Source organism: Peromyscus leucopus, chromosome 6, assembly GCF_004664715.2.
Source record: "Peromyscus leucopus breed LL Stock chromosome 6, UCI_PerLeu_2.1, whole genome shotgun sequence".
Classification (NCBI taxonomy): Eukaryota; Metazoa; Chordata; class Mammalia; order Rodentia; family Cricetidae; genus Peromyscus; species Peromyscus leucopus.
This window is the reverse complement of record NC_051068.1, coordinates 80238543-80251971: the sequence shown is the minus strand read 5'-3', so window position 1 is coordinate 80251971 and position 13429 is coordinate 80238543. Positions and strand designations below refer to the sequence as shown.

General features: G+C 43.5%; 1 protein-coding gene across 1 annotated transcript; it reads right to left on the bottom strand.

Moving 5' to 3' along the window:
* Window positions 1–4423: 4423 nt before the first annotated feature.
* On the bottom strand, window positions 4424–13384 carry Wdr77 (WD repeat domain 77). The gene is made up of 10 exons (XM_028889927.2): window positions 13106–13384; window positions 12676–12861; window positions 10851–10992; window positions 10523–10572; window positions 7833–7903; window positions 7645–7699; window positions 7152–7223; window positions 6452–6560; window positions 5861–5929; window positions 4424–5152 (listed from the first exon to the last, which is right to left on the bottom strand). The coding sequence occupies exons 1-10, from the start codon at window positions 13218–13220 to the stop codon at window positions 4993–4995; spliced, it is 1029 nt and encodes a 342-aa protein (XP_028745760.1). The 5' UTR covers window positions 13221–13384; the 3' UTR covers window positions 4424–4992.
* Window positions 13385–13429: the final 45 nt, after the last annotated feature.

Sequence of the window (13429 nt, the reverse complement as noted above, 5' to 3'; positions counted from 1 at the left end):
TCAGAAGATCAACAAGCTTCTCAAAGTCAACACAAATCAGGACTAACAAGAACTTACACCATTGGTTTAATGACTCCTAATGTTCTTTTTCACTCTTATGACCATGCTTGTGTTTCCCAGTCACTAGTCATGTGCCCTAATTCTTGTTATTGGGTCTATGACTTTGCAACCTGATCTATAAATTATTGCCATTGCAGTTGGTTTCTAGAGCCTTTGTCTTGTCAGGCTCTCTTCCCCATGGCGCGCACGGGGGGGGGGGGGGGTGTGTGTCCTGGTTCCCTTTCGAGACCTTGATAGGAAATGTTGGTCTACTTCTGAGCCTTCTTCCACGGTGATTCCTGCCTTTCAAGACTTCCTGCACAGCTGAGATGCCCTTTTAAGGAGATTTGTGCCCTTCAACTCACACTGTTGCCCAGGAGCACTAGCTGTCAGTGTAATTTGTCTGCCAGTCTGTACCTCATTTCTCCACATCCACAGGAGTGGCTATGATGCCGAGAAAGCCAAGTCTAATGCAGGGGTGACCATGCCAAAAAGCTGGCAACTCTGATTCTGTACAGTGGTTGATAATCACATTAAGAAAGGATTAAATTGAAATCAATGTCTGTTTGTTCACAATCTTATTCCTTCAGTTCTTGCTTTAAAACAAACAAACAAAAAACCCAGCCAATGCTTATGTGACACATCCACTGGCACTTAGAATATATTCCTTAGTGCTTACCTATGCTTATGGAGAAAGGCATTTACTAATGTATGTTACTTAGGTAACTAAAGAATTCCCCAAAGCAGCATGACCTCTCTCATTTCATTAGACTAATGGGGATGAAGGCAGGAACACAGATGTGAAGTCCTTTGTTTGATCAAAGCATTTGACTAAAAACTTTGACACTGTGGAGGAATTGCAGAAACATGTTTAAAATCAGTTGTGTGAATGATACAAAATTCCAGAGTATTGAGCATGTTTCACAGTAGACCTGAATGAGCATTTTCTAGCCAATTACCTCATCTTGTGAAGGCTATTTCCCAGTATTTATTATAAAAGGTGACTGCTGGTTAAGCATGAAGGCTTTTACCTTTTATCTTCATATTGAATGTTTATTAGAAAATGTGCATTATCACATAAAACAATGTTTTCACAGCTCATGTTCCTTGTCTTTTATTCTTGACACGTTTGAGAGAATGCCAGTACTACTTAGACTTTTATAACACTGGATTTAAAAGTTAAGCAATTGTTCCAGGTTTCTTACTTTGGTTTTTTGTTTTTGAAACATGCCCTCATAGCCCAGGCTGATGATGTGAGCTCTTCACTGAAGGATCCATGACTACCTCCACAGCTACAGATCCACAAGTTAAACAGTCTGCCTTTGGAATGAGAAAATGTACATCCAGGGAAACCAGGCACACCCAGATTAATATTTCTAAGCCTGGTCAATGTCATGATTTCTGACAAATTGTAGCCTGCAGAACCTAAAGCCAATTTAGCTTGTAGATATAAAATGTATTCTCAGCTACAATCTTCATTCCATTACTGAGATCCCAAGTGAAAACTACTACCAAAGTGGAAATTTTTTTTTAAACTATTTCTTAATGCTTTTAGCACAATGCCTCTAGAATGAAATGCTTGCCTACAATCTGGCACTCTTAACATCACAGGGGCAAATGAAATCTGTTGTCGTGAGTGACTTTTCAACCAGTGATACTGGCTGGCTTCCACCAGAACCATATGTTAGGGACTAAACTCTAATTTACTGAGCTTTTGGATTTTGACAGTCTATTCCTTATACAAAGAACAGCAAGAATATCATTTATACTAAGTATTCCACAGTAAGTGGAAGACCACATTAAACATAAGCTAAGACTGTAGGATCATGTATTGTGTTCTATGTAACTTAACAATTATTCCTCCCTTCCAGAAGCTCATTCCTCCTTTAGCCCCTTTTGGGTGTCCCTGTCCTGTTACCACACAGTAAGATTAAAACATCCATGCTTCCATAGGAAGTCCAAAGCCCAAAAGTCATGGAAAAACCTCATAAGGAAATGTGTTTGGATATTCAATAGTGGTCTACTTGCTCTGCTTACTTTCCAACAGTATTGTGTAGACTAGAGATGAAGTTCTGGAAAGAATTTTTGAGACTGGAGCTTGCTTACCCTTTCCCAAACAAAAGCAATTTACTGGTTCTGAACTTTCCCCCCAGTATTATCCATATTGGCAATAAGCAGCTCACTACACATGCTGACTAGATACAAATTCTCTGTAGCTTCTCCCACACATGGACTTTGTTTACATGCTCTAAGCCTTCATAATACACACACACACACACACACACACACTAAAGGTTATCTTGTCTTTTTCTATTCACATTTACTTGGTGGACTCAAAGCTAAGCCAGATAATTATCAAAACACAAAGAAAGTAAAACAACATTCTGTCCAAATACAGTACCTTTTAAAAGCCAGAGCTCTTTACTCTCCCATCTACCAACAGCAATGTTATGACCTGTGAAGTTGATGAGTTTTAGAATATAAGGCCTTTTCCCCAATAGCCTGTCCTTCCTTATATACTAAAAATATAGAAGCCCAAAGCAGTTTGAGTTTGGGTACTTTCTCAATTTATGTGCATATAGGTGGGCAGAGGACGTCTTGCAGAGTCAGTACTATCCTTTCACCATGTGGGTCCCAGAACTCTGGTCATCAGGCTTGATGGCAAGCACTTCTACCCACTGATCAATCTCCTGACCCTGACTTTGGCTAATTTTGAAGCTATGACAGTAAGCCACAAGCAATGGCCACATGGCTCTTCACTAAAGAACCAGGGACCAGCTGTTCTACAATGAAGATACATAAAGAATCAGTATTATCTGATGTCATCTAAGACTATACAGACCTTCAGTGTTTCACATCCCAAGAACTAACCACTCTAGGAACAAGTCTCAGACCTTAGTGGGCCAGGGGTCAGCAGTTTAACAGTGGTCAGGCTAACAGATTTCTAAGTATGAATAACAGGGCTGAGGAAAAGCATTCACTCATGTTCAGACATTTGAACAGTAATACTAACCTGAAGAAAACAATGGTTTTCAACAAGCAAAATGCCCCCATTGTTCACTGTCACTGGGCCTTGCAGGACTGGAAATACTCGCAAACAATGAATGACCTGCTATAACTCCAGCCATATATTCCTGATTATTTCCAGGTCTCTTATTCTTCTCTGCTTATAATATACAATCATCCAAATATTATGTTTGTCATTACTTGTGGCTTTGACTAGGTTCGTATATCTGTGACAAGCATCAATCAATATGAACTACTTTCTATCAATACAGAACTAAGAGGAAACTTTCAAGATTTTTATGTGCATGTGAGTGATGGTGACTTTGGAGGCCAGAGGTATCTGATCGGGTGTTACAGGAGGTTGTGAGCCTGGGAATCAAACTTAGGTTCTCTGAAGAGCAGTGTTATCCACCCACTATTCATTTTTAAATAATGAAAAGTACTATAATGAAAAGTACTAACAGTTCTCCCGACTTGCCTCTCTTCTTTGGTGTCATTTTAGCCATTCTAACATAGTTTTCTTATTTTTAAGTCTTATTTCTTTAAGGTTTTTCCCCCCTCTATCAGCCTTGAGCCCAAGAGACAGGCCATGTAAATGCACTACCTGCCCTTCTTCCCTAAGCAACCACAAAACACAAGCTTTATCTCTGAGCAGCATAGTGATTCCACCTACCCATTTTATTCTTTCCCCACAACTTAAGAGCATTGGAAACCCATACTCCCACCCAGCCCTGGGTGACCATGATTGCAAATTCTCAATTGTTTCACTCAAGGGTAATCACAACATAGCCTCATGACTAACAAGTATAGAAGGGAAGCCCATATTCCTTCAAGGGGCTCACTTCATGTGCTTTTTCCTAAACTATAAGTTGGAAAGCTCTGAAGTATATAACCAGCCGCCCTAAGCTCCAATATAATCAGTTATTTATCATGAACTAAATGGAGTGGCTAGACCACCAAGGAGGAATAAATGTTTAAGTTCCAACTTGACTAGCTACTTTGGGATGGTAGAATACAGTGGGCAGGAAGGAAGACTGACACTCTGGTGATTCACCTAAGTGAGGCAGATCAAAAATAACCACAGCTTCAGTATTTCTGAGTTTCCCTAATACTAGATCTCAAATCTCAGGAGTCCACAAATACAGCACTCGGGCTTCCTATCTCCAGAGGAAGGTGCCCAGGGGCAATCAGGCCTCAGGGTATCTTTAGGTAGGAAAAATGACAAACAGTTCTCTGGAACAAACCATGTCAGTTTTCTGACTTCACTGAAACACCTTTAAGTACTCCACATCCCTAAAACTTTCTGTGAAATCTATGTTAGGACAGCACTCATATCTCTCATACACAACAATGAGGAGGGCACAGGGTGAGCAAGGACTACATTGCAACAGCCAAATTTATTTACCCAGAATATGGATTTGATTCGGCTTAACAGGGATTTGTAATATTTCCTGTATCCTCTCAAGGTACAGTGGGCTGGACTTTTGTGAATGGAAGTATTTCCCATAATAATGAATTAAACTCTATATAAAAATAAGTTACCCCATCTGAGTAGCAGAACTACTCCCATGAGTCTAGGGATACCCACATTCCATATGCCAAACAAACTAGCCAATTCTTGGACTTGGGGAGCATAAAGCCCTCTGGTCACTTTGTGGGGAATACAGAATATTGCTTTGGGAAAGCTGAAGGATAATTTCCCCCACCCCAAACTAGTCAATACACTCATACACATATGCTCTCACACATACGTCCATTTATAAAGGGAGTTTTTCCTCCTAGTCACTATGGGATGCAGCCTGCCTGAGGCTGGGATTCTGCCTATCACTGCACAGGACTAGGGAGTAAACATGCTCGACAAGGCTCCTGTGCTCTCACACTCAGAAGGCAGGGGCAAGCAAGTAGGTTCTTGCGGGTGGAGGGCTTGTTTCTTTTCTGAAATCCAGTCTACTCCACAACATTCTCAGGTCCAGGGGCTGGGAGAGGCTCTAGGGGCACAACATGGTGGATGACTTGATGGTCCCAGCCAACTGTGGTAAGGAGGGAGTGGTTGAGTGGAGACCACGTAGCATCTCTCACGAAGTCTCTGTGGGCTCGACTTCTAAACCTAGAACAAAGGGGGTGGAAATGGGGTGTGGTAAGAGACAAGACAAAAACCCAAGTGATAAGACAGAAAGAAAACCTAACATGCTCAGGACACATTTTTTTGAAACATTTCACCACTAGACAGCCTCATCACCAGACAGTGCAAGTTCAATCATCCAATGCAGACTAAAGAACTGGTGGGCAGAGCAAGGAAGTGGATATATCTATCTACGACCAAGCAGGCAATCATCGCAAAGATGTACACCCAGGTCTTCCTTTCAGTGCCTTTTATGCTACCAAAGTGGTTCCCTACCTGAAGCTGGAATGCTAGCTAGACTTAGCTTACAATCAGACTGCTTCCAGTGCTCAGTCTCTGCACACACATATACAGCCTATATGAAACAAATGGAGAAAACTCTTGGCCGGGGTAGGGGTGGTTGTTGAGAAATTTCTTCTATTTATTTTTAATAATGTGTAAGTGAGTATGTGCACCTGAGTGCAGATGCCCACAGAAGCTAGAGGCAACATATGCTTTCTATATGGAGTGGCATATAGCTGTGAGCAGAATGATGTGGATGCTGGGAACAAAAGGAAGTGATCTTAACTGCTGAGCCATTTTTCCAGACCCAACAAAGAATTCTGCATGCATGTTCCTGAAGAGAAAACAGACCTGCTTGCCCACTGGTCTTGATCTCTGATTCCTGACCATGGGATTTTACTTCAAACTTACACCTCAGAAAGGCTTGAATCCAGCACAGCAAGTGAGCAGTCTTCACTGAGAGAGGCCAGAAAGGGAACACTAGGAGAGGGCACAAAGGGAAGAGAAGATAAAACTCACAGATTCCACAACCATAACCTGACTGGGCCAGCTCCAACCCCACTGTAAACTGAGCCAAGTGAGAAGCCAGCCTGGTAGGCAGTTCAGGTTAACGTCTTGCTGCCATTACAATTCCAAAGAAAGACAAGGAAAATCAAACAGAGCCCATGCTCAAAGAAACCATCCTGGCAACCAACTACCCCAATGGGTCCCTCTCTACATTAGCAATTACCCAGAACCAGACTCCTCAACCACATGGTGCCAGAAGCCTACATTGTTAATCAAGCTGTGTTGAACAGGAATGAGATCACATTTCAGCCTATACAACCCCTAATAAGGACTACATTGGCTAACTTAGGAAAACCAAGCTAGAGCACTGTCCCATCTAAGGAACAATGTAACCAGCTAATGCTTTGCTAATAAATACATCCCTTATCACTCCATTCCTACTCCTTCACCTGAGTCCCCACCCATCCCTTCCAGGTCCTTGGTGACAAACAGTACCTGTGTGGAGAGAATACCAGTCTAGTGACACACTGGGAGTGTACAGCTGAGCTGAGGGTACAGCTTGCATTCTTGGTGTCCACAAGGGAGACAGATCCATTCTCATCACCTGTAGAAGAAACAGCATGTCACAGAAGTTAAGAACATACACTGCAGGCTGGGCATGGTCAAGCATGCCTTTAATCCTAGCATTCAGGAGGCAGAGGCAGGATAATCTCCCTGAGTTCAAGGCCAGCCTGGTCTACATACCAAGTTCCAGGGCAGCCAGAGCTACACAGAAAGACCCTGTCTTAGGAGAGAAAACAACAAGAAGCCCACATAGGCTTTGTTATCAGCCAGACCTGGATTTGAATGAATCTTAGTCCCTCAAGATATGGACAAGCACCACTCTGAGCACCAGTTACCTTCTGTAAGGCAGGATCAGTAAGCCACTGTGTGGTTGTAACAATTACTAGATAAAGTTATTACTTTAACTAAAAGCTGTTACCATGTGCAGTCACTAACCATGCTCAGAATAGAGGAGCTGGAACAATGAGGAACCAAACCCACTAGGAAAATAATACGTTCTCCAAAGCTAAACAAAACTGGCATAATTCATGTAGTGCCTAGGGGAGCTGACAAGAGCATGTACACCGTGCAGGGAGCATTTTCCCATCCCCCCCCCCACCCCATTCCCAGTCAGCATGTCATGCTGCCTTACCAAAGACAAAGACTTCACTCTGCTGAGGATGCCAAGCCAGGGAGGTAGGAAGGTAGCCAGAGGCATTACAGCCTAGAAAGGAGAAAAGGGAGGTTTGAAACAAAAGCCACAACCTAGAAGGAACAGTTTTTCAAAAGAAGTCACCAAGTCCTGGGAACACTTTCACTGGGTTTCTTAAATACTGCTATGGCAATCATGCCTGTCCTCATCCCCGAGCCTCACAACCTACATCTATCCATCAGTCTCCTGTCATTGGGGGTATACATTTAAAGCACGAAGCATAAAACTATAGCATAACTCCAGCCCTTTGCCTCTGTTTGATGCTAGTCCTTCCTCTTGGTACACACTGCACTAGGTCAGCAGAGCATCAGTGACACTGAAAATGATGTCACAGAGGGTGGGCACCTGGCAACTCTGCTCTGACTCTGGACAAACAAAGCCTCTTCCAAGTGGGTTTCTATTACCACTTTCTCATCACTGGTCTCAGACTCACCCAACTGTGATGCTGGCTTAGGACAGCGGGTATCCCAGAGCAAAATTCGACTGTCCTAGGAAGAGGAACAGAAAAAAGGTTCCATAATCCAAAAGAACAGTTGCTGGCCAGTCTCCACACTGGAGATTTAATAGGATTTGGGCCTATTAAAGTTCAGCTGTGGTTGAAAAGAAGTGACTGGATCTCACCTCACTGCATGAAAGAAACACAGAGTCCTTGTGGGGAGAGGCAGCAACGCAGGTGACCTGTCCAGCATGAGCTGTAAAGGAGAAACATAGCAGAGAAAAGAGACTGTAAGAAGTAGGCCTGCTTCCATCATATAACTTAATAAATATTATGACAGATTATAAACCAAAACAACAACCAGAGGAAAAGTTGATCGTTTAAAAACCTGAAAGGCTGAGAGAAAATAATAAACTAGTAGAGATGATGAAGTCCAACTACAGTCTTAGAAAGAACAGAGGAGGAGTTTGCAATATGGATGTTTCAAAGGAAGAGGTTAACTAGTTCTATAAGAGTTTCCATAATAGAGACACAGACCTCTAAGTAGTACAGAAAAACTTGAGAGTTCTGGTGCTACGTTTTAAGCAAAGTGAGTTTTCTGATCTGCTTTCCCATCACCCTTCTCCCACTTTATAGGTGGAACATGTACCTCCCTTCCAGCCTGAAAACCTAAGGCTCTCAACCTAAGAGCCAAAGAGCAAAGGGCTCTTGGAAGAACTCAGTGAAGGGACTGACCCTGTCTCAGTCACCCCACAAATACAAGCGCAGCTCTGTGACTTGCCTTTCTGTTTCTAACAGTGAAAACTGGAAAATGAAATGGTTGTTGTTGTAAGAACATAACCAATTAGCTTATCTGAATTAATAAACCAAGCTGGACCTTTTTCTAAAAGAAAGTGAAATCTATTGCTGCTAACAATACAAATTAGTTTTCGTCATTAGGCTATTTGTAAATAGTTTCTATGAGTAGGTTACTGACACTGAAAAACACATGCTTAGAAAAAAATGTATAACAATGATATGACAAAAAAAATTAACTTCTTGGCAACTACCTAATTTTTAAAAAATATTAATCTATTAATTGTGTATGTGTGCATATGTGCCACAGCACATACATGGAGATCCAAGGACAGCTTGCAGGAGTCAGTTCTGTTCCTCCACCAGTGGATTCCAAAGATCAAACACAGGTCTCCTACCAAGCCATCTCACTTGCCTACTTAAATCTTTTCATTAACAATGTTAAAATGTGCCGGGCGGTGGTGGCGCACGCCTTTGATCCCAGCACTCAGGAGGCAGAGGCAGGCGGATCTCTGTGAGTTCGAGGCCAGCCTGGGCTACCAAGTGAGTTCCAGGAAAGGCGCAAAGCTACACAGAGAAACCCTGTCTTGAAAAAACCAAAAAAAAAAAAAAAAAAGAAACCAATGTTAAAATGTATGGGAGGGTATAGCTTTTAAATTCTTTTAGGAGGTCTACATGGAAAAAAAAATCACTGCTACAAATTAGCTAGCGGCTGAAGAAATCTCTGAGGTGGTTTAACCAGCCCTTCCAGAGTACTCAAATGGTTCTGTCTTAAGGATTAAATCACCCTCCATCCTTCTATCCTCACTAGAATCCATCTTCACGAATTCAGAAACCATGAAGAACTGCTACCAAAATAAAGTCAACTGCTGGTTGTGTTAATGAAGCAAAGTAGAAAGCACATTAAAGAAAGCGATGAAATACCCTGAAAAATGTTTTACGGAGGTGAAAATCCAAAAGTCTTGGGCAGGAGAGACGGCTCAATCAGTAAAGTGCTTTCCACATCAGCATGAAGACCTGAATTCAACCCCAGAATCCAAGTAAAAAGCCAAGTATGGTGGCACTTGCTTATAATCTCAGCTCTGGGGAGGCAGAGACAAGTGAACCCTGTGGTTCCCTGGCTGGTCAGCCTCCCCTCATCTGTGAGCGCCATGTCCTAGTGAGAGAATCAGGCTTGAGAAACAAAGTAGGTATCTCCAAAGTACACCTTTGGCATCCACATGCAGGCACACATTCACACACATGCACAAGTCCCAGGGCTTATCCTCTGAGAACAAGGATCTACTGTGTCTGGGCCAAGCTGGTGCACAGCTTACTGTCAAAATAAAGCTTGAATGCTTGATCTGCAGGCTACAGGAAAACAATGAAGAATGGAAAGAGTCAAAGATTACAGGAGAAGAGATGAGTGAAACTGTCTACTGCTACTGCTAAAGCCTGATGGTAAATGGAATGTAAGAAATGGACAAGAAGGGGACATACCAAATGGAGACTAAAAAGAATCTGATGAACCCTAAGTATAAGATGATAGAGGTTGTTAGCCACTGTGGTTTAAAATGTTTGGCTCCTGATTGGTGGACTATTTAGGAAGGACTGGGAGGTGTGGCCTTGTTAGAGGAGGTGTGTCCCTGAGGGTGGGCTTTGAGGTTTCAAAAGCCCACACCAGGCCCAGTCTTGCTTTCTTTCTGCCACATGCTTGTGAACTAGGATGTAAGCCTAGTTACTGCTCCAGCACCATGCCTGCTTGCTTGCCCCCATTCTCCTAATGATGACTGTCATAGACTAACCCACTGAAACTGTAAGCAAGCCTTCAACTAAATGCTTTTTCCTTAATCATAGTGTTGTTTCACAAGAAAAAAACAATAACTAAGACACCCATGTAGTCAAAAGGCTGATAAACCAACAGAAACAGGGACACAGAGAAACAGATAGGTGGCAGATAATGGAACCTGACTGTAGGTAGGGGGTAAGGAAAAGCTACCAAAGAGAACACAGACTTGCTATTATTATCCAAAGTTCAAAGATCCCAAAGGAGAAAATAAAAGATTACTACAGCCAGTACCAATCAAGAAGGAATACTTACCTCGGTATGAATTCAGTGACATCTGCTGAGCCAGGTCCCAAATTTTGATGCTAAAATGCAAAAAAAAAAAAAAAAAATAGGAATCGTGACTTGCACTATCAACGTAAAAATGTACTCAAACAAGAACATGTTTGACCAACATGTCCCATATCTGTCTCCTAAACTCCTGCTGTCTTATTTATAATGCACTACCAAATCTCTAAGGAAACAGACATGCTTTTACTCACTATACTTTAGAGCAGCCCAAAACATTACTCAATGAAATTAAGAGGATAGTAAGGATACCCACAGGCAGCCTAGAGAGGGAGTAATGAAAGCAGGGACCCACCAGAAGTCTTTGCTACCACTGACAGCTTGTGTGCCAGAGCTCAGGACAGTGACAGTAGACACAATGTCATCATGCTCATACTTGCAGAACTTGCTGACAATAAGTGTCTCATTCTCATCTAGTTCCCACAATTCAACAGCACCTGTTGAGGATAGAGTGGGGTGAGGTGTAGGTGAGGGAAGCACAAGCCTGGGTTAGACCAAGGTGGTAACTCATGCCTAGGACTCAAGCAGGCACTGTTACTGAGCTAACAAAAAGTTGTTCCTGTAAAAGCAAAGTCCACATCATTAAAGGGCTTAGCTAACTTCCAGGTCACTTGGTTTTAAGTTACCTTACTGCTTTCCTAACAACAGCCCAGATTACTATGTGGGGAAAACTGCTAGAAAAAGACAGGGAAATCAATTGTTTTGCTTACAGAGAGAGGATACTGGGAAACTGGTTCCCAGGGAGAAAAAGATAAAGCCTTACACAGCACAGTTCAGTGATAATATCTCTTCCCAGTTATTCAGACATTAATAAATATTTGATTAGACTGCTTGAAAAAAATGCCTTGCACTATTTTAACGTTCAACACTGCCAGAGAGGCCCAATCTCTACTATTCTACTTTTCAACTTTCACACCCTACACCTTAAGAATACATGCATACAATAGGCATGATGGCACACGCCTTTAATCACAGCACTGGGGAGGTAGAGGCAAATGGATCTCTGTGACTTTGAGGCCAGCCTGGTCTACAGAGAGTTCCAGGATAGTCAGGGCTACACAGAGAAACTGTCTCAAAAAAAAAAAAAAAAAATCTCACACACACACACACACACACACACACACACACTTGAGATACTTTTAACTGTATAGGTGTTTTGTCTTCATGTCTATTCAATGAGTATATTCAGTGCCCATGGAGGCCAAAACAGAGCACTAGATTCCCCGAAACTAGAGTTAGAAATGGTTGTTAGTGGCAATGTGGGTGCTGGGAATCCAACTTGTGTCCTCTGGAAAAGCAGTCAGCATTTGTAACTATCAGGTCATCTTTCCAGACCCCAAATAAATCTTTTTGAGACAGGGTCTCCTTATGTAGCCTTGGCTGGCCTGGAACTCGCTATGTAGAACAAGCTGGCATACAACTCACAGAGCTCCCCCCTGCTTCTGCTGGGATAGGCAGCGCCCACACCCAGTTCCCATCAACTTCTAAATTTTATTTAATATAATTTTCATTTAATATGATTTTTAATGTAATGTTTGATTCTTTGAGAATTTTGTCCATGCACACAATAGTTTGATCATACTCACCCCTAACTTGCCTAAGATTCACCCCCCCAATTTCATTCATTTTTTTTTCTTCCTTTAACACCAAAGCCTATAATTACTCAGCCTGACACTCAGTTGCCCAGCAAGGTGGCTGGGTTCAATTCCCAGAATACCACAACAGTAAAAAATAGGAGGCCAGGCATGGTGGTGGCACATGTCTTTTATCCCAACACAGGGAAGGCAGAAGCAACGGAAAGACCGCTATGAGTTCAAGGCCAGCCTGGTCTACTTAGTGACTTCTGGGACAGCCAGGACTACATGGTGAGAGACTGTCTCAAAAAATAAACAAATAAATAGGAATAAAGGTAGCACTGACTGTCTTCAGCACCACCTCTTAAATCAGCATTCTCTTTGGTCTAGGCTGACTGGGGGCCAAGGGAAGATTGCAATCCATTTCTTAATTTTTTGCGTGAACTAACTGGACATTAGCCCCCTAGCAGTTTAAAACCGTAGGGGGAAAAATACCTTTTCCAACCCCAACCTACATCTTCAATTCCAGGGGAGGGAGTGACTCACCTGAATCAGATGCCACTAGGATACCTTTGTCCCCGACCCAGGTGAGGTCAGCTACTCCGGCCTCAGTCTGGACGCCCGCAGAACAGAAGCCTTCGTTGGGGGCCGCATTGGGATCCTTGAAAAACCACAGAGAGCCGGCCCAGCAGCGACCACTCAGACTGGAGGCCCCGAGCAGAAGGGAACCATCTACCGCGGGGAGAAGGAAGTTAGTTACAAGGTGTCAGATGGCAGGCCCGGCTCGTTCCTATGGTAACCTCAGCAAACCCAACGCCGGCCGGGTCTGGATTTGAGATCAGGTTTGTGGGGTGGGGCTGGGCAGCCCCCGAACGCCTGGCAGGGAGTCCGGAGGGCGCAAGGGAGCTGGGTGGACTTGGCAGGGTCAGTACCGGGGCTGGGTAAAGGGGCTTCCAGGCCCAGAATCTCGGCTCACCAGACCGGTACCGTGCAGCCTCCAACTGCCGTTCCATGCAGGCGGGTGCATTGGGGGGCAGGTTCCACTCGCGGGCCGCCGGGGGCACGAGCGGGGTTGGGGTTTCCTTCCGCATCTCCACGATTCCAAATCCAACCTGGACCCAAACTTAGGCGATACCGATTCCGCGCTGGCGGAGCCGCCCCACGTGGTGCACCACTGCGCCTCCGCCCCTCTCCAAGGGCTACGCTCTCCTCGCGAGAATTGCGTCTACACTTCCAGCTCGCTTTCCTTCTGTCCTTCCTGCAGCGGGATTTCAGATTTTTTTTTTTTTCCTTCTCGCGA